This window comes from Pelecanus crispus, chromosome 5, assembly GCF_030463565.1.
Source record: "Pelecanus crispus isolate bPelCri1 chromosome 5, bPelCri1.pri, whole genome shotgun sequence".
Lineage (NCBI taxonomy): Eukaryota > Metazoa > Chordata > Aves > Pelecaniformes > Pelecanidae > Pelecanus > Pelecanus crispus.
This window is the reverse complement of record NC_134647.1, coordinates 79,097,179-79,122,906: the sequence shown is the minus strand read 5'-3', so window position 1 is coordinate 79,122,906 and position 25,728 is coordinate 79,097,179. Positions and strand designations below refer to the sequence as shown.

Here is a 25,728-nt window from a genome sequence, read left to right as displayed (position 1 = left end):
CACCAGCTCATACAAGGCAGCTTATACAGAAGTTATCAAAGCAGCAATCTTTTCTCAGAATGCCTTGTAACCTCTTACAGCAACAACTGCATTAGCATTTCAGCTAATGTACATGGAAAATTACTGTATTGAGTTTCGGTCTCCAGAATTATCAAGGGTTTTAGAGTAACTTCTGCTGAACGTAACGTAACTTACTTTGCACATTGAATGTACGGGGTTAGAGGTTATTAAGGTTGTTCTTCCTACTTAGGACCAGACAATAGCTAACTTCTAACTCTGTGGTAAGACTTCCTTGATAATTAAGATACTTCCACTATGACAGGCACATACACTAGAGCTATCTGAAAAGTGTTTTCTATTGCTGAGGAATTTATGCAGGAAATAAATGTGCATAATTCTTCCTGAACACAAACATCCCACAGGAAAACCTTACCTGACTAATTTTTATGGAAGCATCTCTAGACAATCTTCTGAAGTCGTAAAAACAAATCCTTTATTTAACAGATATTCTTTAAAAAACAAAAAAAAATCCATTTCCATAACAGAACTCAAACCTGTGCATGTCACACGAGACATTCTGAAGGCAGTAGTTGTTGAATATTCACAGTTACCCATGGCACTGAGGAAACATGGGCTATGCAAAATGAGTAACTGCATTTATTACTATTGCCTAAGTAGGAAAGACCAGACAGGAACAAAAATGTACTTTTAAAACAGTTATGCTTTTCTTTTGATGATATAACCTCCAGCACCTGGCCCCTCCTCTAGCAACATTCCCAAAGTAATACTGCTCTCTGAAAATAGCCTGAACAAAATTAACACACTTTGTTCCATTTTCAGTCCCTCATGTACTAATCAGGAACAAAGCAGAGATATGCAAGTATGGAAAAAAGTCTCTCAAGCGCTTTCTTATTTCAGTCATACCTTAAGGCAAATTTGTAAGTTTTAAGGGAATATCTTGAGCATTAAGCATAGAGCTTGTGAAACTATTTTTCTTTGTAGTTTTTGATCAAAGTTAACTTTCCCAGAGAACAGGTATGCACAGCAATAACCCCTCAGAAGTGTCTTAGGATAAGACCATGTTAGTGATATTCATGTCATTTTTACATCTGCAAGTATTTCTTAAAGTAAACTTACATTTGCAGTCCAACTGTATGAGAGAAAAATTTCAGTAGTTCTGTGCACAGTGTGATGGTATTTCAATGAGTGTAAGTGTTGAGGGCAACAAGGTAAAACTACCTCAGCGCCTCATTTCCACATAAAACGTATGAAAGCAGTAATAGAATATGGTATCTTCTCAGAGTCTCATGTCTTTAAAAAAAGGATGCAGCAGAGCCTCTTTTGCAGTTATTCTCGTTGCAGGGTTTAAGTCTAGTAGCTTATCAAGTAGGTCATATGCTTCATCAGGAACCCAATCCCATCCTTTCACATCTGTTGCCTTCATTTCCAAACCATCACCTTCCTGAAAGCTCTTTAAGTGCTGAACTTGTTTTCCGAGTGTCTCGGGAGCACACGGTTTGTCTACTGCAACTGGCAAAGCTGAGTCACTCACAGGCTTGCTGGGCACTTCACCCTGGGATCTCTTACAGCTGCTATTTGTTCCTCTCAGCTTCTCACAGAGGGTTCTTAAGTTTTGTGCTGGGACTACTTGGGTACATAGAACTGATTTACCTAGAAAAACAAATTTACAGTAAGCGACGTTTTATTATACTTTCTATGCAACTGTAACTTCCAAGTTTGTTTCAGAGAAACTTCATGTCTTGCAGTGTAACCAGCATTAAAGCAAAACAAAACACCAACCTATCAAAAAAATCAAATCCACCCTCCCCACTCCTCCAAAGCAGCCATGTTTTACAGCAATAGCCCCAGCAAGTCAGAAGGCTGTCTCGGTTCTGCTCAGAACAAAGCTGTTTGGGTTTGTTCGGGAAGTGATGTAGTGACAGGTTGAAACCTACCCCACACCCCATCTTTTTGCCTTTCACTGTCATTGTAACAGAACTGAAGAAAATTAGATACCCTGATTTTTACACCGCTGTCTGGAGAATGAAAATCGATGCTGTCAGTTACACTTCCAGGTAGTAAGTGCTGCAGCATTTGGCTTGCAAACAGTTAGGGGAACAGTTATTTTAGTTTTTTGTGTGTTTTGTGGTGGTGGTGGTTTGGTTTTTTAAACAGGTCGTTTTTTACTAGCCCTTCTTGGAGGGGGCGGGGGGGAAGCGAGGTTTACATCATCTAAATATTAAGTCATATTGAACTTAAGCCTCCAGGGCAAATTTTGCAGGAATAGCAACGTTGCCTCAACAATTATAACCAAATGCCAGTAGAAAACATTTAATTGGCATATTTCACCTCAAGTGGCCCTGACTTAGTGAAAGGCAGTGGACAGGTTGGGAAAGCTATGGCGTGAAGTACCCCATGTACAAATTATAAAAGACAGAAAAATACAAAACTCTCTTAAAACTCTGTATGTATAGATTAGTATTTTTGGTGCTTTACATGCAAAAAGTGTGATTTACCTCCAAAATGACTCCCAAACCTAAAAATATATGTATATATTAAAAAAAAATTTCTAAAAAAATCACAGATTGTAAGTCACTGCATTAAATAGCAGACCAAGCATGCATAGTCCCCTTTTCCCCATAATTAAGGTTTGCATACCAAAAGTTTTAGCAGCCTGAATGGTTTCTCTGGATCCACGAACTGTCATGATTTGTGCCAAAGCAGTTAAATCATCACTTGCTTTGTAAAATGGATACCGTCCACTGAGCAGAGAAAGGAATATGATTCCTGCAGACCACATGTCAATTGCTGCAATCGAAAGCAAACTTACTAATAACTAAACTCATGATTTCATCACAAACAAAATCACAACTTTCTTTAAAAAGAAATTATGACCTGAAAAGTTTCTATCAGAAAAAGTTATGTTCTGAATTACTTACTGACTTTGGTCACATAGATAACACTTCAGCAAACAGTGGAAATTACTATAATTAGATTGAAGAATAATTTCCTGCTTTGATGCAGAGGGAGCAGTTAAGCTTTTCCATAGAATTTTTCATATGAGTAATTCCATGAACTTGTTAAACTTAAAATGTACCAAAACAATGTTTGAGGTTGCTTTACCCAGGGAGATGAGGGGGGGTGAAAAAGTGGTTAGTTTTGATAGTTATTTAAGTTTGCTTCATATGAAGAAAACCTTATATAAAGATCATAAATAAAAAATAATTCACAAATGAATGCGCATCTGAATTTTTCTGAGCCTGAGGCTGCCAGTTAGGCAGTACTAAAAAATTTATCTTACTATGAACTTTGTTCCTCTCTAATATAAAATCACTTGACAAGATAGCCAGTTTAAGAACTGTAATAGTTAGAAGTTATTCATCACTTTCATTGTGTTATGAAGAGTACAGAGAGTACTCTGGGGATAGATGCCAAAGCATGATGGAAACTTTAATACTGAAAGTTATGAGAATACCTGTCTGCCATAATTTTTTGGCTCACTAAGGTGCACATTTTGAGAGATGGCGAGGAAAGTGAAGGAGAGAGTTTGAAAGATTCTCAAACTCTAAAGAGAAAAATTAACAGTTGGGAAATAAAGCCATAGTTAATCTACTTCTCTTCAAACAAAATAAGTAGTAAAACAGGCAGTAATTAATTTGGACATTTTAGTGAGAAACACTATTAGCATAGGACTTCGGGAAAAAAAAAGTATTAAGTTGACTTCAGTTGCAAAACCAGATTTTAAGTCTTTTATTAAAAAAATAAAAATCCAAGTTAATCACTTGGCACAATTTACAGTGGAAAATTTTTGTATCTTCTTCATAGTTCCTGTAAAAAAGTTTTAGTATTACTGTATCACTGTTGAAAAGATCATACTGTTGGAGGTGTTGTGCATCACACCAGGTATCTGGTTGGGAAAGGTGGAGTCATCAAGGTCAAGACCTTTAAAGATGTTTCATTAGTTAACTCGTGCTGAAATTATTATAGACATTATATATCTGCATGGCTAGTAGATCCTGCCCCTACAATTCTGGTAGAGCTGGCATCAGCAGCAGAATGCAAGATCCTGTGCAATGACATCAAAATCATGACTCCTCTCTATGCTTTTGTCTGGTGTTATCCAACTAGCGAGGCAGCCCGAGCCGAGGAAAGGGGAGCAGAGGGACAAACCAAGTTAAGGCGTAACTGGACCTGCACAACATCAACTGGGGAGTTTTGTTTGTATTCCCTGTGCTGTGAACCTGGGCCAGATGCACTAAGGTAGCTCTGGACAGAGTCAGCTGGATCCAGCTGGTAACGGTCTCAGCAGAGAGACGAGAACTACTAGTAAGATTGGCAGGAATACAAGGAGGTGACTACAGCAGTCCCAGATGGAAGTGGGCAAGAAGATATGTTAGTTCAAATACAACAGAATCTCATAAATATTAGTATTAGTCTATCCAGTTTAATTAAGGCCTTTGTTGACATACTACAGGAGCTCGGCACCACTGACTCAGTACTTCGAGGGCTGTCTGTGCCACACCCAAGGGTTTCCAGATTTACCCATATTTTCTGTAATCCTCCTCTCCGTTACCCTAGAGAACAGAAGACTGTCTGAAAGCATGTTTAATACTAGCATGTGTCCAAGATTTCCTAGGTATGTCTTCTTTCTGCCTAAATTCTGTCTAGACAGATTCAGAGATTGTCTAAACTTGTCCTGGATTTCTGGATGTCTTCTAGCCCGTAAAGCTGGCTGTTACAGCACAGCCACAGTAACTCCAAACAGGCTGCCCTACCTCTTGAAATCCCAGTCATACCCACAGCACAGATGTTGTTTCAAGTAATGTTAAGCTATCTAGGGATAAGCTGATCAAATGTATTGTTAAGTCTGTTCTGAGGGTGTATACACACTAAGTACTGAAAATTGACAATTTTCTCAAAAGGTATTCAGCAAAAAAAGGGGCTAAAAGCTGTTATTTTAAATCCAATTTTTGGGGACATTTGTATTTATCCCCCTTTTTCATACGTCAAAACTCCTAGTCATACACCAAATGTTTAACAGGTAACTTTGCTTTTATTGGTCCTCCATTCTCCAGGTAGGCACAACCTCTCCCACCCCACCTGCATCAGCTAATGCATTAACCATCCCTCTGCTCTGCCCTCATATTTACCCAGGCTACTGAAACGTATTAACTTGATTGTTTTATTTAACCCTGAGAAATTAAAAATTTAGTAAGAAAAACTTAAGACATTTACAGCCCAGCTATTTAAAGCGCTAGCAAAAAGGAAAAAAGCTGATAACAAGTATTAACCAAAGCTTTCTAAAACACATTTGCAATTACACCATTAACTCTGCCTGCTATAACAGCAAACTATATGTGACAACCTGTCTAGAAAAGTCTAAAGTACGTCCTCTCCCCAAGATTTATTCAAGATTTTACTTGAATAAATAAGCCAATAAGCCAAGAAACTTGATAAAAATTACAGCTCCATTTTCTTTTAAAACACATTGTATTCAACTCCTGCATATGGCACTACCCCTCAAATGAATAAAGACATATTTGAGTTTCAAATACAGGAAAAATATTCCTAACCTGTTCTTAGTCTGAATAAACAACTTTTAATTAAAATCAGGAAACGCTTGGTGTTAGAAGGGATGATAAAATGAATGTCACATGTAAGCAAAACCCCTCCCATAAAAAAGACAACATAATAGGCATAAATGAGAAGGATCTAGAGGTGAAAAGAGGCATTAATTTCAATCTGTTGTGCAGTACCTGTGGTCTGAGTGGGGCACTTTGTTAATACTTCTGGTGCTCTGAATCCAGGTGTTCCTGCCCTGGGAGCAACTTGCTGACACCTCGTAATAAGAGACAATCATATTTAGAATATAAAAGTTGATAAAAAAGTTCTGATTATAATAATGCTTAATATTATTTTTAGAATGTACTTGTGTAAGAAATCTAAATAGCCTAACCCTGCCTTATTCAAGTTTTATAGAAGTTTGAAGCATCTTATAATTATCTAGCATGAAATTATCTTGCATAAGGTAATTGTTATATTTTTATTATATTATCTAGCATAAGGTAATGCCACAGAAATACTTATTGCATGCTTCACTCACAATGACCTTTTTCAGTTTCATTCACCGGCAGCATCATTTTTGCTAAAGGCTTGTTTTCACAGGAAGCTTTAAAGTTGAGACTAATTAACCTAAGCCAAAAAATGCACTAGATTCTTGAATGTGGAAGCGCTGGCTTTGTATTAGTCCACAGCAAACCAAGGTTCACTATTTCTGAGTGTTGACAAGAACTTACTTTTCGTTAGATTAACTAAAAAGTGTGAGATTATCATTATTTAAAAAAACAAACACACACACACCCCCCCCAGCTTTCCAGAGCTTTCTTGTATGGCTTTCCTTCTATGGGCCACTTCTGGCAGATGCCTCACGTTTCATACTTCTGAAATGAAGTTGATATCACCATATTCTGACAGTCTGGGAAGAGAGGGGCTATGCCTACTAAGCAGAATTCTCTGCATTATTCTGCATTCCCTAATGTGTGGATAAAAGGCAATAGTAGATCACAACCAAAACTAACTGCAGAGGGATGGAGTTGAACCGAGTTATTAAGATTCTCTAACCTGTCTATAATTATCACTTAAACATTATTTTTTAAACAAACAAATACAAAACAGTCATGTTTCCTTTTTATTCTACTTTTCATGATTTCCAGAATCCAAACCATTGGCATGATTTAGGCCTGCTAGATAACTACTACTGACAGACTGATGTATTGTCTTCTCTAACTGTTATAATTAATTCAAGTGATTTTCTACAACACATGTAGGTCAATAATTAAATACAACAACAAAAAATCATTAACAGTGAATCTCTCTTACTGCAGATAGCAGTGAACCAATTATCCCATGAATTCCACGAACTATTCTTGTTTAAAAAGAGCATACTCAAGTGTTTCAAGGGTTGCACAGATCAAATGCTATCTTTCACCTACTAAATCAGCTATCTAGTAAATCTAAGTTTCTGACCTTGCTTGACAGTATAGCAGACAATTTTACAACATTATCAAAGCAAATTACCTTGAAAGGCAAACACTGCAAACTCTATCTGTTGCATAACAGTCACAGGTCAGGTTTGAGGGACAGCCACCGGCAGCTTTCCTGGCTGCCCCATTGCTCACTGTTTTGGTAGAAATAATCTTCTTCTTGGTTACTAACTTCCTCGATGAAACATCTATCATCTTTGATTGTTTTATGAGCTGCAATGTAGATATTTTAGAGGTGACATATTTAAGAAGGTTCCCTTTACATACAGATAGGCCAGTTCCTAAAATACTAAGGCTGAACAGATGTTCATGAGCAAGAAGCTGCAATTTTAGAACAGAAGACAGCAAACCTTTTTAACAATATCACAACATCTAAATATCCTGATTTCCTCCCCTTCCCCTTCGGAAAACATTTTCCAGTGTTTACTGAAAAACAATATACGTTAGATATTCTGAATCACAGAATCACAGAAAAGGTTGGAAAAGACCTCTAAGATCATCCAGTCCAACCGTTAACCTAACACTACCAAGTCCACCACTAAACCAATTCAGGGGAGAGTAGCAATTTCATGTTTCCTGGCTTGGTGGCTGGATTCTTTTTTAATGACAGTAAAAACTAGGAATCATTAAGGTTGGAAAGGACCTCTAAGATCATCAGTCCAACCATCAACCCAACACCATCATGCCAAGTGGTACAAGTATTTTTCAAGTTAGTATAATGTTTCAAGAATTCTTTTGGTTCAACATCAGAATAAAAAAAAAAAATGTATAGGAAATGCCACAGCAACACACAGGCACTAACTCTAATTCTACAATAAGATGATTACTGTTGGCCAAACCTTCTAATTTAGTTGGGGTCTCCCCCTTGTCCTATTAAATACTAATTACAAAAAGTACAGAAAAATATTTATTACAAGTTTTCTCTCCAGCTTCAACTGCAAAATAAAAAAAAAAAAAATTAAGTTTCACAAGCTAAGTATATCTTAGCTGCACAGATACATGTGTAGGAAAAAAGATTAATTTAGCATACAGACAAGATCAGCTAGGGACACAGCTACATAACCAGCTCTTTCAGAGTTTCAAAAGGGACTGAGACAAAAATGAAAAATTCTTCAAGCCTTTCAGCAAAGACACACTTAATAATCTGCTGAAAAACTTTTACTCCAGGATGCTGTGGAACTAATGTCCAGTCTTACAGAACAACCAGTTCTATAATTTTTCAAATATGTAACAGATTGCTCTTACTGATGAGTCATACTTCTTACTTTTGTACTTGAGTTCTCCTGGTATGTGGAACTATAGACATTGAAATTCCTCTCTCCAAAGACAGAGCGCTGGACAGAATGGTGCACAGAATCCTCCTGCAATACCAGCAAAAAGGACAATAAGGATCCTATCTAACACACAGTCAGCTGGATACTGACAGTTCAAAAAAAAAGTGTGAAGTGATATAAAACAAGAACAGCTGCATGGCAAGTCATTTTCAGGCATCAGTTTACTGTGGATGAAGAAAACATGGTCTAGACAGAACAGCAAACATGCTTACAAAACGAATCACACCTCAGAAGTGCCCCAAGACAATCTGTCATCTGTACTGCCTTTGTTATGCAACTAAGTAACTAAACATAGCTGAATAATTGTTGGTTTGGGGAGGAGTTCCACAGTACATGTCACTTAAAAAAAGATTTAAGGCTGCCTAAATAGTAACCCACGCTAGGGTTTTGAACAGCCTTCGGCATTGTCTTATACCTAACAGATAGTGAACGATGCCAATAGGGTTACGGAAAACTAGCCACTTTCAGAGGAAAACCGTGATTCTGTGCATCCCATCAGGACCCTGCACGAGAGGCGCGCGCAACTTTTGTTCAAGTATTACATCTCCCCCTGTTGGACGAAGTAATATGTTAAACACGCAGCAATATTAATGAAAAAGACTGAGAACCTTTCCTCCTCTTCCTTGTTTAATCTGTATTTTTGAAAGGGAGCTGGACCTTTTATCAGCTGCTTTTGAGGCTGACTGTTGAGCTATCTGTTTAGGTGCTGCGACACTGACAGAAACCCCGCTTCCCAAGGCTACGGGGGGATTATTTTGCGAGCAACTTCCCTGCTGGTCTTCAGAGTGAGCAGTTTTGAGAAGTTCAATTTTCGTATCAGGGGTTCCTTGCGCCAAGCCGAAATCTACTAAGGCATACCTGAAAGGCACAGATTTAGAAACAGGAGTCACAAAGTATCCATCAATCAGTTCAATTTACTATTTACTTGTTTACTTGTCTTTCACATTTTACTCAATATGTTGCTTAATTGTACTGTTGCCAGCATCACTGTCCTATTTTCCTCCTTCTCCTCCTCTTGTCCTATCTAACCTGTCCCCTCAATGTTTTTACCATATACCCATCTTACTTCATTGCTTCTTGTCCCGTAATCTTCTCAAGTGCATGCTTTCTCCAATGGTGTTAAAAAATTATTCCCAGTAACACCTTTCTGGGGTTCTTCTAGTCCTACAGCTCCCAACCTTCAGCCAACAGTCAAGTACCAGTGACTTGACCCTTGCAGGAGTCCCATGGGCAGAGGCACAAACGTAGCAGTGAAGACAGACAAGACTAACAATGCTGAGAGTTTGGCCAAAATTCAAGCAATGCCGCTGAAATTTACTTCAGTCTTCAAACAGGTAAGACTACGTTAGTTTACATTTCAGATCTATCTTTAAAAGAATTATTTTTTGCTACAACCAGTACAGAGACAATCCAGCTGTCTCTGGGTTTCAGACAAACTCAACTCCATGGCCTCCACACCAAGTAGAGATTAAGCCTCAAACAAATGCTGGAAGAGCAAAATGACAGTGCAAATTCATTTTGACAGATTTAAAACAAACAAACAAACAGTATTTCTCAAATTTTTAAGCTTGTGGTTTGGCAAAATAGTATCAAATCTCCCCTACAAACTTTCACTACACTGAATCATAGAATCATTTAGGTTGGAAAAGACCTTTAAGATCATCAAGTCCAACCATTAACCTAGCACTGCCAAGTCCACCACTAAAGCATGTCCCTAAGCACCACATCTACATGTCTTTTGAATACCTCCAGGGATGGGGGCTCAACCGCTTCCCCAGGCAGCCTGTTCCCATGCTTGACAACCCGTTCGGCAAAGAAATTTTTCCTAATATCCAATCTAAACCTCCCCTGGCACAACCTGAGGCTGTTTCCTCTCATCCTATTGCTTGCTACTGTGGAGAAGAGACCAACCCTTGCCTCACTACACCCTCCTTTCAGGCAGTCGTAGAGAGCGAGCAGGTCTCCCCTCAGCCTCCTCTTCTCCAGGCTGAACACCCCCAGCTCCCTCAGCAGCTCCCCATCAGCCCTGTGCTCCAGACCCTTCCCCAGCTCCGTTGCCCTTCTCTGGAAACGCCCCAGCACCGCAATGTCTCAGTTGTACATAGCACAATATTCACCAATACAGCTATAGGACTGCTAGCACTGAAGCAGTACCTTATTCTATCCATTTCACCTCTTCACAAAAAAACAGTACCTTGCTTTTTACAGTCTGTAAATACTGGGACTTGCAGGCAACAAAACCCAACCCTACTAGTTATAAACATTAATTCAATGTAAGGTTAAAACAGCCCAAATCCAGCTCTCTTATCTGTATCAGTTTTACTCTATCCACAAGTAAAAATTTACAAGTATCAGTCAATGCACCATAAGTCACTATTAGCTTTTCTTATTGAAAAATCTTTTCTTATTGAAAAAAACCCCTGATATTATTCGCCTCATTCTTATTAAAAAATGTAGTACTTTTACTCAATAGTAAAATCTTCATTTTTTCAGGTACTTGTCACTCTATGAGGCAGATATTAAGTATGGAAAAAAAAATTCCTTCCCTCTTCAAATCCCTAAACACAGAAAGCAAAGTTTTACAAATAAAAAAAAAAAAAAATCCTTTTTAGCTTTATTACTTAAGCACATGTTACGCAGCTGGAAGGAAAAACCCCAAAGCCTAACTGACTCTGTTCTGCCAAGGCGCACAACCCCAAATGAGATCACAACATGCTCATCTGGACAGACTTACTCTTTTAGCCGCCTGTTGTAGAGGAAGTTACTGGGCTTGACGTCACGGTGAACAATACCGAAGTGATGAATGCGCCTCAATGCTTTAAACAGATTAAACATGTATTCCCTCACTTCTTCGAAGGAAAGAGAATTCAAAATGTCCTGAAAGATTATTTGGATACTGTAATTATGCAACTGCTTTTAATTAAAAAGTTTTACTATACTTAAAAAGTCTGGGACTCACCAAGAAGGATTCGTGTTCCAGATATGGCATAACAATAACCACATGATCATTTTTCCTAAAGCAGTATTTAACTCCCATAACATTATCTTGTCCCCTAGAAGAAAAGTAATGTCACCGAATAAAGACCAGAAGATGGATGTTTATTTTCCTTTATTTCTTAAAAACTTCAGTCAGGCTTTCTTTTATAATCTAATTTAAATTTTGACAGCAGTCTTAGCAGCAGTCAGCAGTTATGTTCATTGCTATATTCCATTTAAGTTCTGCAATTTGCAATGAGGGCTCCACAGATTATTTGTGGGGCCACGGTTTGTAGTTACGCTGTAATTAAATGTGGGACCTAACCTTTGTGATACCAACTACTTTAAGAAGGTGCTATCCAGCACACTCTGGTAACAAGTATTTATTCCCAAAACCACATTTTCTGATGAAGAGATTATTTTTTCCAAGCATTTCAGAACGGCAATTTTTGTTATCACAGAGATATGTCATAGAACTTCTCAGATGGAAAATACAGCACCATCCGCAAACTGAGACTAGCATAAAAGGGCATCCATTACAGGCAAGACGCTTCATTTCTTATTTGCTCTTGATAAAAAGAATATACATTTCCACAGTTAAAAAAAAGCAAGCAAAGTGCCAAAACTTAAAATAAATAAATACAGAACAGTGAGACAACATTCAGCAGTTTAGTCACGACAATCGTAATTTTTTGTTTATATACCCTGCTACTGTGAGGCACTGAAGTTCAGCAGCAATTCGCAGAGGGTGGCTGGTTGGAATCAAGTGTTTCAGAGCCATTTTTTCCTCATGTCCTGTTTGTAGTTGTGCTGTGGCCAGGTAAACAGAACTAAAAGTACCTGTAAAGAAGGGACAAAAACACCGTCTTCAGCATTTTTAATTAGGTCAATTCAGATTTTTACAGCAGTGGTATAGCTGTTCGCAGTCCTGCACTATACTTGATACTACATCAAAAGCAAATTCTAGAAGAGAAAAACGCGGTTGCTTTTTTCTACTCCTGAATTCAGCGATCTTGTATACAAGTTTTTTATGTCAGTAAAAATGCAAATGTAACACTGTCTAACTTGCCTGGGACACAGAGCTCTTTGAATGTAAATTTCCTATCTTTGATTTGCTTTCTTGTTTAGGTAGCTTACTTTCATCTGACATCTAACTCTTCTCTCCCTACGATGTATGTGGGCTATATAATGCTAATCTGGAAAGCACCGCCTTTACTATTCAAAGCACTTCTGAAATTGCTACATTTTTCTTAATTCTGTTACCTTATCTATAAAGTAAGACTTCTCACATGATGCGTAACTTTACTATTTGTTTGCCCAGAGCATTACCGCATAGACAGAACATGATACCCATTTGAGAAAGGGAGTATTCAGACCGTGCGATAAACTCACCCACCCATTTAATTTTAAGGATATCCTAATACACCTCTTGGGAGGTTAATTTATCCTAATGAGCTGAGATATCTGAACATACAAGTTGAAGCATTGTTCCATATGAATAAACAGTACAAATTACTTTTGATTACATTTTAAGTATTGTGTTTGCATCACGCTAGTTCAACAGTCTGGAAGCGCATACATAACAACCAGAATGCCAGCAAAAACTCTAAGTACTTCTTGCAGTCATTAAAAAAAAAAAAAAAAAATCTAGAGTCCCATACATTCAGTAGAATTGATTATAGCAACAAGGGTTACCAAGTTGACCTAAGCCTTTTTTTTGGTGGTGAGAACTGCTAAAATAAAAGTGGCTCCAGAATGGAATCCTAAGTTGAAGCTTGTTTTCTCATAATGCTGCAGAACTGCAAGTGGTATTTTTTAAAAGCATTGTTTGCTCCCGAGGGCAAAATCAGAGTACTATTCATAACCAGAGATTTTGTTTAATTACACTATCTTTTTTATGATAGGCAGAACTCGTTTGCTTGTTTGTTTGTTTATGAGATTTTGTATTGCTGTGGTGAATGGAGCTGGGGTTTTTGGGGTTGCATTGGGTTTTTTTTGGAGAGAAAAACTTTTAGCCATCTAGCCTGCCATGACAGGTATTCCATCCCAAACCAGCCATAAAACAATCCAGACTCTCTCTCATGAACATCTTTGTTTAAAAAAGTGTGGAGTGTCACAAAGCATTTCAGAGATCAATTGGGTAAAGTTCCAAAAAGCACTGAAATACTGCACTTAGAAGTACCTAAGAATCTATTTATTGTCATGCCTAACATTTATTGAAGGTATCTGTAACAGTAGCTGTTGAAAGCAAGGTGTATGTAAGTGTTCTAAAATTTGACACTGTATGTCTTAAAAAAAAAAAAGGTTGTTTTGTTTTGTTTTTTTTTAAATAAAGCAGCTATAACCTTTCAGTCTCCTCCTCCACTTCTGCCCACAGGGCTTCAGTGGAAACAAAGCCAACTTAAGGAACAGCAGTTAAATATGTCAAAACACAGCTGCATATAAATAGATTTCTCATGTAAAAGAGAAAAAGAATGGAGTGTTAAGACTTATTTACTCAAATCTACCACAAAAATTTTTAGTTGTTGAAACTGGAATGCTGGTGTTTTGAAAGGCTTCAATATACCAGATTCTCAAGAAAATATCTTGAATAATGTCCCTAATTAACACACCTCTATGCTCAGTAACATATTAGAATTCCTACAGAGACCAAGAAGTAAATCAAAAAGGCATGTGGCTTAAATTGCATATATTGGGATCTTAGATTTATATCTTTTAAGTTAGAAATACCAAAAGAAATTTAAGTCTAAGTAAGCTAAAATAAAACATTTACCTTCTCCAATTTTTTCCTTAATTTTGAACACATTTACAAGCTGTGGCACTGCTTCATAAAGTTTTTCAATATCTTTCTTTATTCCTGCTGTGGAAAGAATGGGGAAAGTAAGTTGGGAATTTTATTGGTTGATTCAATATCTGATCTATATTTCAGATCACAAATCACAATTCAGTTCATAGGACTGTGAATTTACGTAAACAGAGGAAAAAATAGCAGACAGGTATCTATGCCTTCTGACATTACCATCTGCATACTTGATATTACTGTTGCTCTTCATCACACTCCCTTATAAGCTGCAGCATTTAAAAATTAATTTTTTTTTTTTTTTTTACTTATCTGCCGCCTAGCAGTTCCTTAGAGGGCAAAAGCCTTCTGGTTAATAAGACATCAGCTTATAGCTCATTGATAAATGTTTTCATGAGACTTGCAACATCAATTTCATGAAAGACAAAACTATAATAGTTGTTTCTATAAACACAGGAGCACATCCATGGGATGTAAATCAAAAATGTAGGAAAAGGTTTTTTTTTTTAAAGATCGAAAATGCAATCTTTTACACTGTTACTTAAAATAGCAAACACCAAAAAAAATGTTTGCCCTGCATTGAAGTTGCTGCAGTTTGTGCTGCAATCACTAGATGGCATAACAAGGATGTTGTACTGTATTAGCTCAAAAAATTTTATAGTTTTCCATTCAGTTTACAAATCCTTGTAGTTTAAGTATTCTCTCTACCCTGCATCAGAATTCACTTCTTTTGAAGCTATGAAGTATGTAGAGGCTGTGACTAACTTCTGTAAAGCAGGGGTGAAGAATATTTTATTATACAGAAGTAAGCACAAACTGGTATTTGGAAAGTCTGTCAAATGGAAGAAAAAGATGTGTATACATTTTTCATCCTAAAAATAAATAAAAAATTAAATTTAAGATAAATATATAAATTGTGCTGTACACATAAAAATGTACTGTTTCACCAGAACAGTAAGTCACAAGCAATGAGAATTATTTTCAAAATATCACTGATATGCTAGAAACAAAGTATGGATTAGCATGCATCCCCAACTTTCTATGTTAGCTCACCGTATACAGCAAAAAAATCCGAAGTCTGCCTAAAGAACCTTTTCTTCCTGGTAAAAGCCCCCAAAATTAGTTGGTAATTCAAGTTCTAGTTAACTTGCAATTGTAATTTATTTCAAAAATGTATTAAAACCAACATACGAAAAATACTTTTAAGAACTGAAGCCTGCTACCTCTATTACTATCCATTCACTTTTTTTTTTTCCCCCTTTAAGTTGTTCCCTCTGCTTTTCCAAGTTATTTTGTTTTAAGTCATTTCAGGGGGGAATATTTCAGCAATGAAAAAAACCCTCTACACTACACATCAAAATTGCTAACATTCATTTAAGATACTGTTTTGATCAACAAATACAAGTAAAAGGTTAATCAGTTCTGCTAGGAATCATATTTAAAAACTTAAAAAATATCCTAGGATGAAAAAGGCCAGACTTGTACTAACAGTCAAGATATATAGGACCCGGTGTCTAACAATCCCCAAAGGAAAAGGCTAAGGAATACTGGTCAACTGTACAGTTATTCTGGTTATTCCCCAATTTTACAGAGACAGATTAAGTTAAACACCTTGAAAAGCAGGAAATTGAAAGTTTGAGGAATCATTTCATTTTCCTGTCAATATAGTAAAAATTGCTGTTGAAAATAACACTAAAAATTCAAGAAGTTACTACATAACATTTTTGGAATTGATAGCATTCATAGTGCCCATGTGCTCCAAAATTTATTACGAAATTTATCTACTATTGCTGTAATTCTTGTTTTGTCACTAAAAAAGAATTGTTGATAAAAAACTTTATCATTTAAAAAGTGGTATTTCCAGTTAGTTTGCACAGTAACGTCAACTTTTTTACACAAATGCTCAGGTATTACATAACAAATGTAAGACATTCAAGAAAGCTTTCTGAAATCTTCAGAAAATACAGGAAGGGGAAAGGCTGATATTTGTACCGTGTTCCATTTTCCCCAGGAATACTCAAAGACGTTAAGAGAAGAAACCACATAACAGAACTACAAAGAACACCAAAATGTTATCACATCGCTCAAAGACATAGGCCTGTCCTGTGGAAGATGATCCTGTTATTGGGTTCTGAAACATCCTACACAAACTTCATCCCAAGAGGTCAGTAGACAGAGGACAAAGCTAGAAAATTGTTTTCAACAGTGATATAGTTCTAACAGGCTCTGTTAGAACAACATTGTTTAGAACTAGTTTACTATCTAACCTGCTCTAAATAAAGCAACTTACAGTTTTGTTCCAACGCTTACATTTTAGTCTGACTTCTGATGAGAGTTGCTTAAGCTTCAGTTTTTACTAAAAAAAAAAAAATATACTGACAGTAACTTACAACATAAAAATTTGCCACTGGAATTTCTCCAGTAAAGTTGCTTGGTTAGGAAAAAGGGACTTAACTCTGGCAAAAACCAAGACCCCTAACACGGGCTCAAAAGGCACATCTTTTAAGTCTCTAGAAACCAGCAGATTTCTGCTTCCCTTACCATAGCAGGTTTTGGGTTGTTTTGCACCAGCAGTCTAACAGTCCTCAGGTAGCTACTAACAATGATGAATAGCTCTCTCAATACCTGCTACAGAATCTGCCACATACTCCGTTTTGTCCGACACTGAATTCAGGTGCCTGCCTGGACAAAGTTCAGCGCTATCGGAGCACTAACAGCTGGGCGACACAGGCTGCAGATCCTAGGCCAGAGTGGTCCCTACCCAAGGCACTGAGAGCATTGAGTAACTCAACACAGCTTCTTGTGTGAAAGATCCCGAAAACTGCTAGAAAGAGTCAGTGACTGCCCTTGTTGATAGACAGCAGTATAAACATCATCTGTTCTCTTCTGGGGGCCTGAATCCCCAGTTGGGTATAGAGGATATACAGTCATTGTACCATCGGTGAATAATAATAATAATATCCAACATTTTCTGTGAGCCGATTTTAAAGTCATTTCTTTACGTCCCAGAATGAAAAGCATTTGCAAAGCGAGACAACTAAACGTTACTCAGCAACACTCTATGTAATTCTGGACATGGATGTGCAGGGGACTGACAGAGGACTATCTATTTCTAGCAAAATCAGTAGCCATTATATATAAGCTGGCCAACTGTCCACAGTTACTGAGCAAGCATTGTACAGAAAGTCCAGATTGAAGTACATTCACAAAGAGACCCAAAAACGAGGAGCAAAACCACTATCAGAGCACATGTTCGTAGTTCAGCTTATCTGGCAAGAGCAAGAACGGTGGTTTTATACACATAGACACATCTACAGAAATTTACGGATAAGACTGGCAGTTAGAGGTAAAAGGCAAAACATTATTTTTGTGTACTTGTCTGGTCAGAGAATTGTATTCTCAAGGACTGCCTTTCTGGAATTCTGGTATCCTCTTACAATAACACATTCCGTAATAAATAAATAGTAGGGTTAGCGAATTGCGACAAAGTACTGCTGCTGAAGTTTTGTAATACACAGAAAGCAGGAATAAGCTTAAAACCAAAAGCAACCTCAAATGTTTTCATTTCGTTAATTCTTTATACAATAGGACCGCATAGAGACAAGCTTATAATTGATGCCGAAACTTCCCGAAGTGAAGCAGCAGCATGTCAGCAACAAAACACAACGTTAGCAATCCCTGTTTTAGCACATACCTGAAAGCTTGCTGTTCTGCTCATGCTTCCCATGGAAGTCTTCAGCCTGATGAGGGTGCTGTTCATCACAGTGAGACTTCAACACGGTCTCCATCACAAAACAAACCTGAAGTAAAAAAATCCAAGACTTTGAGGACCACTTCTGGACACCTGGGGGAGCAAGCATATCTGGTGAGAAGCTTCCTGGCCCTGCACTCAGCTCCTGAGATGAGATTTAGGGGGTCTGAGGAGTTCCTCTGTGCTCCCTAAAACAACAAAGCGTCACCCATCATCCTAGAGAAGAACTAAACCAGTAAACCCACTCTCTCTCTAGTAGGAGGGAAAAAGGGGAAAGACTGCAGGATAAGCTTAGACACAAGTGATTTTCTTTCATCTCTTGTGTGTTTCCTCATTCGCATTAAAGCATTATCTTTTCCCTGAAGTTTGCTTTGAAAGGCAAGGAACTGCTGCGCACAGGAATAGCTGCATTGCATGCTGCAACACCCGTACAAAGACAGGAAACGTGAAAGAAATTATAAAAGAGAAAAAATGTCTTTTCAGTATGAGAGATTTCTCTCTCTTCTAGACAAGATCAACAAAAAGCATAATTATTTGTTGCCCTCTCACCATAACAAGAAATAATAGCACAGGCTTATTTTGAAATGCTTCTTCCCAAATCTTGGAAACACTGTAAATAAAACTGTAAATTAGTAAAGTGTACTAATCTTGTACAATCAAAAAAACCCTGATAATCCTATCTCATGAGGAAAAGAAAGGCAGAGGACCCCAGGGCAGGATAACCGGTGATAAGCGAGCCTGCAAGCACCACTTCTTACAGTTGCCCAACACTGGTTCCATTCAAAGATCTTCCTCGCTTGTAACTTTGCCAAACCTTCAAAGTTCTGGCTGAACTTTTCCGCACGGGGGAAACATATTCTGAAAAACTTCAAATTAAAGGATTCATCTGTTTCAGCTACGGAGCTAGAAATATATTTTGTCCCCAGGGAATTCGAGCTACCTTTAGTCTGTCGTCCTCATGGAACAGAACAGGGACAGGCAACAGCTGCTTTTTTTGAGGGAGCTTTGCTGGAGAGTGGGACTGACAAACCAATGGAATGAGATTAGAGACATTTCTAGTCTCTCACAGGTAGACACTCCCTCTGCTAGTGCTGAGTGGGCAAATAAGCCTGTTCCAAACCTGAAACGGCATGGCCTCATTAGCAGAACAAGGAGTACAAATTAATACAGACACCCCCGCCACGGCCTACTTGCTCTGATTCAGCCTCAGCTCTGGGCTCTTCAGTTCAAGGCTGGCCACAAACACCTTGCTTGGAAAGAGAAAACGAACGCTTCTGTCTGCCCGCACGCCGCCGGGGAAACACGCTCATGGCTTGCCGGCCATGAGGAGGGTGAAAGGGGCTCCGTAACTCACGGCCTCATTTCATCGCTGTTAAACACACAAGCTACTATCTGCAGAACCGAACACCTCGAATACTTGAGTATATTAAAAAATGGTTTACTAATTTGGAAGTGGGCTTAACAGTTATAAAATGGAACATCAAACAAGGTTTGATTCAGTCAGATATTCAGTTTTTACATTAGAAAATGCTCAGAAGACACCACTAGAGATAAAAAATTAAGAGGAAGACCAAAAGGATCCAAAGTTTCAGCTCAAAGAACTTTCTTGCAGTTAAATCACATCTCCTATTTAAAAAAAATAAAGTTCTCCATAAGATCAAGAGACAAAAAAAAAAAAGCCCACAGATAGCGACAGGTTCAAAAAGCCCACATAGCTTCAGGGTCTTCCGAGTCGGATATCTGAACTTTGCAGACAAAAATTAGCGATACCACTGCCGAATCCTTGGCCAACGCAACGCTGCTAACTGGAACGCAGTCTGCTGCCACTAAAATGCAAAGCTCCTTTAAACGGGAACTTACACACAGACACGCCTGGAAAAAGCTCGGCAGGCCAAAAATAAAAGTCGCTGTTAATATCTCTTTGCCATTTAAGAAAAGCAATTTTTGTGGCTGAATTAAGCCTTGCAACAAGTTGACGTTTGCTACAGACACACAAGGAAGCCGTCTATGACAGGACAAGCACCAGAGGTCACGCATGCAGAGCTTCAGCCGAACTGATGGTGCCAGCGCTGCCGGCGGACGGAAAGCACCTGGAGCTGGGCACAGCAGGCTGCCTTCGAGGGCAGCGGCTGGCGGACTCTCGGTGGGACGCGCTGCAGCTGAGCAGCGCTGGCGCGGCGGGCGGGAGTCACCGGCACGGCAGAGGGGAAGGCAGCGTTACGAGGGCCGGGGCTTGGATCGGGTTTGCCAGCGGGTGGGCCTTCCCGGGTGGCCACAGCTGCCGGGAGGAGGGGGAGGAAAGGCACCTCAGCCCCCCCCCGCCCCCCTTCAGGAGCCGCCCCTCAGCACCGCTCCGCCGGGCCGGGCGCCCGTTTCGAGCGGCCCCACGGCAGCTACCCCACCACCACCCCCCGGGCAGGGATCAGGCGGGAGCGGGGCGGGCAGAGCGGGGCCTCCCCAGGGAGGAGCAGGCCGCGCCGCGCAGGACCCCCGGTGGCGGCGGCGGGGGCCGAGGGGCCGGGGGCTGGGGGGGGGGGGGGGGGGGGGGGCTCGCGCAGGGACTCGCGCGGGGACTCACGCGGGGCGCGGGCTGCCGCGACGCGCCGGGTTTTTGCCTGCTGCCGCCTTTCGCCGACCGCCCCGCCGCGACCAATCCCGGGCCTCGGCGGAAACCGCCGCCCCGGCCAATGGGATCGCCGGGCGGAGGAAGGCGCGCTGCTATTGGCTGGCCGGGGAGGAGAGGCCCGCCCAGAGCGGCGTTAGGCGGCGCGGCGGGCCCGGGCCCGGGCCCGTGAGGGAGGAAAGTACCAGAGCCGCGCGGCCCTGGCCCTGGCCACGGCCTCGGGTCGCCGCCACCGGCTGCCCGGACTCGCAACGAACGTCCTGAGGTGGGGAATGAGGGGACGTCGCTCAGCCAGCGCTGTGCGGGAGTTGGGCGAATTCCTCACGCCTGCTGAGGGGCCGCGGTGCCTCTGAGTGAGAGGGGCTGCTGTGCCTCTCCGTGAGCTGCGCCCTGAGCGCCCTGGCAGGAGAATGCGGGGCCGCGGTCGGTAGCACCTCGTAACTCGGGATTGCGTGGCTCTGCTGACTCCAAGGGCCTGGAACTGCTTAAGATATTCGTGCTCTGTACAACAATATTCAGCCCTTATAAGTTTTCCTTTCTGCATGTGGTCATGGTGAAATAATTACAATCCCTGGATAAGATCTTGTTCTCATTAGCTCTGCTATAAATTCAGTTAGATAGTTGAGAGTCTGTGAAGCTATTCTCCATTTACAGTGGTAATAATGGAGAACATAACTTGGCTTGCAGCTTTGTCTTATTACCTCATTATGTAACAAAAGGGATTGCACAGAATACAAAATTAAAAATAAATATGCATCTTGATTCTGGTCTGTGCTGTAGCCACTGGCCAACAATGAGCAAGACTTTTCCTAGAAGAGACCAGTTATTGGAATTATGTTTTGCTGTTGTTTTTAAGCCTTAAGTGGTGAGTTTCTACTGAAGCCAACACAGTTGCCTGTTTGTAAATAAAAGAATTTAGCCTTTTTTGTCTTATCCATTGTGGTCATTATTTCTTTTTATTTTAAGATTAAAAACCTCCATTGCTCTTGTTAAAGACTAGCTCTCCTGCATTTGACAACGCATAGATCTCTTGTTCACTAGAATGTGAACTCTAGTACTCTTACTTGTTGCATGCTTCATGTGGAGATACCTAATGCACCCCTCGGTCAGTAACAACCAAGCCTGGGGCTGCCACAGTTCCCAAGGCAACACTGTAACTTGGCTATAACCTTATAATAAGCTGCGCTTAAATTAGCAAAAATGTTAAAAGCAGAAACAGGTTCCACCACTTTTGCTAACTTGTGTAGTCTCCTATTACACAGTTTAGGAGGAGGGTGCAGAAACGAGTTGCTGAGCTGCTTTGGTGTTTTTTGGAGGTTTGTTTTGATGTGTGTGGGGTTTTTTCCAACCGTTGTTATGATTTGCACATTCTGTTAAGAGCTCTAATAAGCCAGTGCAGCAGCTTGAGATTTAGCTATGTTAAGTACGCTAACTCTCAATAACTTCAGTTAAGGGTGACAGTATTTACGAGCAGATTATAGCAAACATGAATTAAATGAGGGATAATGACAAAATAATCGGGGCCAAATTCTGTTCATTCTTTTATCCATGTAATCTTACAGAAGTTGGAAGGGCTTGTCCTAGTGCTAATGACCGGCACCGTCATTCTGAATTAACCTCTTGGGACAATCTTACCTGCAGTCATTTCTGAATACTGTATTGAACCATGGATTACTTTTTCAAATTAATACTTGCAAAATAGCTGGTGATTATTTATGAGTTGCGTGATCAACTCTGCTGCCTCCTGGCCAGGTCAGGGTTTCAGCCAACTTCCTTGGCTGCCCTGCCTTGGAGTTGTCATCATGTAGAATGCTGATTCATTACCATTTCTACACAGCTCCCATTATTGGCATTTCTCTGTCAGTCATACACATACTACCTTTCTCCCCATCACTTAGGTTGCATTCATATGCGGTGAGAAATCAATTTCATTGTATCTCCTGATCTAGACCCTTTCTAGCTGTGGTTTCTTTCCCTCAATTTGTCTTGGTTCCAATGCCTAAAATAATTTTCATTTAGACTCACGTCATTTATCTACCTTGATCACTTGTTCTTCTCCATTTCTTCCTTTCCTATCGATCCAAACGTGTTGTGCTCTCTCATGCTGTCTTTCTGGTGATTCTGGTTCTCCGTCGTGTCAAATTTAAATTTGTTTGTTCTCATGAGCATAACTGCACTTGTAATATAATCTAATATTGTCTCTTATTTTATTGTCCTTCTCTTTTTAGCCTGCCAGAAATGCTAGCCTTGATGCTTGCCTTCATTTATCTCTCTAAAAAAGGCTTTTACTTTCTTGCTTCTCCTCTATTTAAGGAGGAAGTTCAGTCAAATCGGCTATGACTCTCCTCATACGAACATCTTCTCAAAAGTCACCTCTTCATCACTGTCCTTCATGTACGTCTTCACAGGACAGTGGCAGCTCATGTATACCGTTTCCACTGTACTTCCTCAGTACTCGCTTAAGTATCTCTAGCTTATTTTTGCTTTTTTCAGAATGAGTGTAGCATAGGTAAAGGCACAGCTTCTGCTTTGCTTCTGCACAGCTTCTGTGCCTTTGCTACAGCATGAGACTCTCCTTTTCTGTTGGCTTAGGTAAGCAGAAACCCCTTCTTCGCTGTTGGGGCAGAGAAGGCTCCATCTTCTCATTCAACACTCGGCTTCCAGTTCTAACAACCCACCAAGGTAGGAACTTCTCAGAAGGAAAGAGAAGAAATTACATTGACCAAGTATGACAAATGAAGCAGCGTGTCTAATGTTTTGCAAGCTAAACTGCTGCACTGTCTTCTCTTGTGGCTTTATCTCTAGGTTGGGTCTGAAGGATGAGAAGCCAAATGACAAGCCAGGCCCACGCAGAACATTCCTGACGGCTGACAAACAATTGCCAAAGCCCACCTCTGGGAGTTGTCCAAGAAAGCATCAAAACATTGCTGTGTGATTGCAGCCACTGCTGCCAGAATCTGCAGCTGAATCTAACTTTTTGTATCTGCTGACAGATCGAAAAGAATCCATGCTGACACTAGAGCACGTCTATTAACCTCTTCCTGGGTCAGTTAAACTAGTAGGTGTTTGTACTGTCCTCCAGCCTTGAAAAAAAGATGAGCAAGATCCAAGAAGGTAATTGTCGAATGTATCCAGCACGGACAGAGGTAGGAGGAGATCCTTACATCCCCCTGCTGCCAAGAATATCTGTCATAAATTAGAAGCGTAGAATTAGGAATCAGAAACTACTTAGAAATGAGCAAATAAAGGTGGCAGTATTAAAATACACACGTATATACAAAATTCATTTTTAACGGTAGTATAGACAGTTAAATGTATTATTCAGTCTTCATTAGCCTAAATGCCACATGCTTTCCAACTTTTAATTCCTCTTTTTGTTAGGCAATATGATTCTGTGGCAAAATTTTCTCTTTAGCACCAGGTTGAGACAAATCTCTTCATGCTACTGTGCCCTTTAGGAATACTGTCAAATTCAATCATTCAGGACTCATGAGTCTTGCACTAACATGAAGAGATTGATTTGAAAACCGTGGGACTAAAGTCCTTTTTTCTGTTTTTCATTTTCCATTTCCATACCTTAACCATTTTACAGGAAAGCTGAGATTGCCAGCTTTGCTCTCACGTGCAAATGAGCACTTCCCTATGCTACGCAGCCCTAGAATAATGCACTCGGATGTGGCAGCGACTGTCTTTGCCAGTATTTTCTGATCAGTTATTTCTGAAATGTCAAGAATTATTGCGGTGTCAGAAAATATACCAGAATATAGCAGCCTCTACAACCTATTTAAAGGGAGTTAAAAATAGATCTAAAAATGACCTCAGGCAAAGATGCAGTGGAATTTTTGACCTTTTATAAACTGGGTCTCATTCAAACAATGTTTTAATAAAAACAGTAGAAGACATACACAGATGAATAAGGAATGTAGACTCTCCTACACAATGGAAGAGTTTGGAAAGGACCGATGAGTCAGCTGATGAGTTTGCTGTAGCAAAAATGGTTTGTGCAGACCATGACCTACAGAGAGAATGCAGATGTTAATGGTGGCAATTTTTACCAGTATGTGCAAATTGCTGAGGGTGATTAAGGCATGGTGTGCACAGTTCTGATGCTCACATTGCGAGATGGATACCAAAAAAAAAAAAAAAAGGAGTATAGAGAAGGGCTACAGAATGATCTGAAGTCAGAGAAAATGCCATGTAATTGAAGAACTAAAAATCTTAACCTATCCACTGGATAAAAAGATTGAAAGGTGAGTTCAAACATTGTATACATATATGTGCAGGAAAAAATACTGAATCTAAGGGCCACTTGAAGCCACCAAAGAGCGAAATAAGAAGAAATAATGCCTAGTGGCTGGAATCAAGCAAATTAAAATAGTGCGGTCTTCAGTGCCTGATTCAGTACCAGACAATAAATAATCCTGGGAACAAAGAGTTAAGGGCTGTGGTTGATTCCTTGGCTCTTGGTGTCTTCGTATTGAGACTCGATGCCTTCCTGGAAAAGGCAGGCTAGCCCAAACCAGGCTGTTGTGTGTGAGTACAGCAGGCTCAGCTCAGGGTCAAATACGGTTGCCTGTAATTTACAGGAGATCAGACTATATACACCCATAGTCCCTCTTTTCTAGACTTCATAAATTCCTATACTTTATAAGCTCTCCAAAACCTCTGCAAAAAATCGTTTTCCTCCTACCAGCCCAGATCTAGTTTTCCTTTCCATGCATGCCTTTTCCGTATTTGACTATCCCATCCCACCTGCACAGCACCATGGCCAGAAAAACATCACGGATGGCTAACGGGGAGCTGACGGCACCCGCTTCTTGTCCCAGCTGCTGAAACCGCTCAACATCTCTCAGAGGAGATTCTCAAGCAGCGTCCCTGGCCCTTGCCTTTATTTGCCCCCTAGGAGAACGCACCTCATCCAGCTCGGCACTCTCTGCCCAAATCCGGTCCTTCCACACTCAAATACCGCAGTCTGGCGAGGGCTCAGCTTGCCAAATGTGGCTCAGCAAATGATTGAGACTACAGCCAAAAGCAAAGCAAGATAGCTGGTCTGGGGTTGTGCTTCAGTGACTTTCTCGGCCTTTAGACAAAACTAAAATAGACAAAATCAAAGCTTTCCTCAGCAGCAACGATCCCTTCAAAGTCATTTCAGTGCTCTTGTGTTTGCTGCAGCTTTTGGGATTGCTTACAGCCTAACAGGA

At 40.0% G+C, this 25,728-nt stretch overlaps 1 protein-coding gene across 1 annotated transcript; it reads right to left on the bottom strand.

The window, feature by feature from the left end:
• Window positions 1-1,297: 1,297 nt before the first annotated feature.
• CDC7 (cell division cycle 7) lies at window positions 1,298-17,941 on the bottom strand. The gene is made up of 11 exons (XM_009489838.2): window positions 17,848-17,941; window positions 14,127-14,210; window positions 12,058-12,193; window positions 11,337-11,430; window positions 11,112-11,254; window positions 8,986-9,235; window positions 8,309-8,404; window positions 7,078-7,256; window positions 5,757-5,839; window positions 2,659-2,808; window positions 1,298-1,671 (listed from the first exon to the last, which is right to left on the bottom strand). Exons 1-11 carry the CDS (start codon window positions 17,939-17,941, stop codon window positions 1,298-1,300), a joined length of 1,683 nt encoding a protein of 560 aa, XP_009488113.2.
• Between the last annotated feature and the right edge of the window lie 7,787 nt (window positions 17,942-25,728).

What these genes read in the sequence shown, in the direction of transcription:
- CDC7 (XM_009489838.2), bottom strand. Translation starts at nt 17,941, where the DNA reads ATGGAGACCGTGTTGAAGTCTCACTGTGATGAACAGCACCCTCATCAG. An exon ending in AGGAGAACTCAAGTACAAAA is followed by an intron (nt 7,257 to 8,308) that starts GTAAGAAGTATG and finishes TCTACATTGCAG; the next exon opens with CTCATAAAACAATCAAAGAT. An exon ending in TGCAGTGTTTGCCTTTCAAG is followed by an intron (nt 5,840 to 7,077) that starts GTAATTTGCTTT and finishes TCTTATTACGAG; the next exon opens with GTGTCAGCAAGTTGCTCCCA.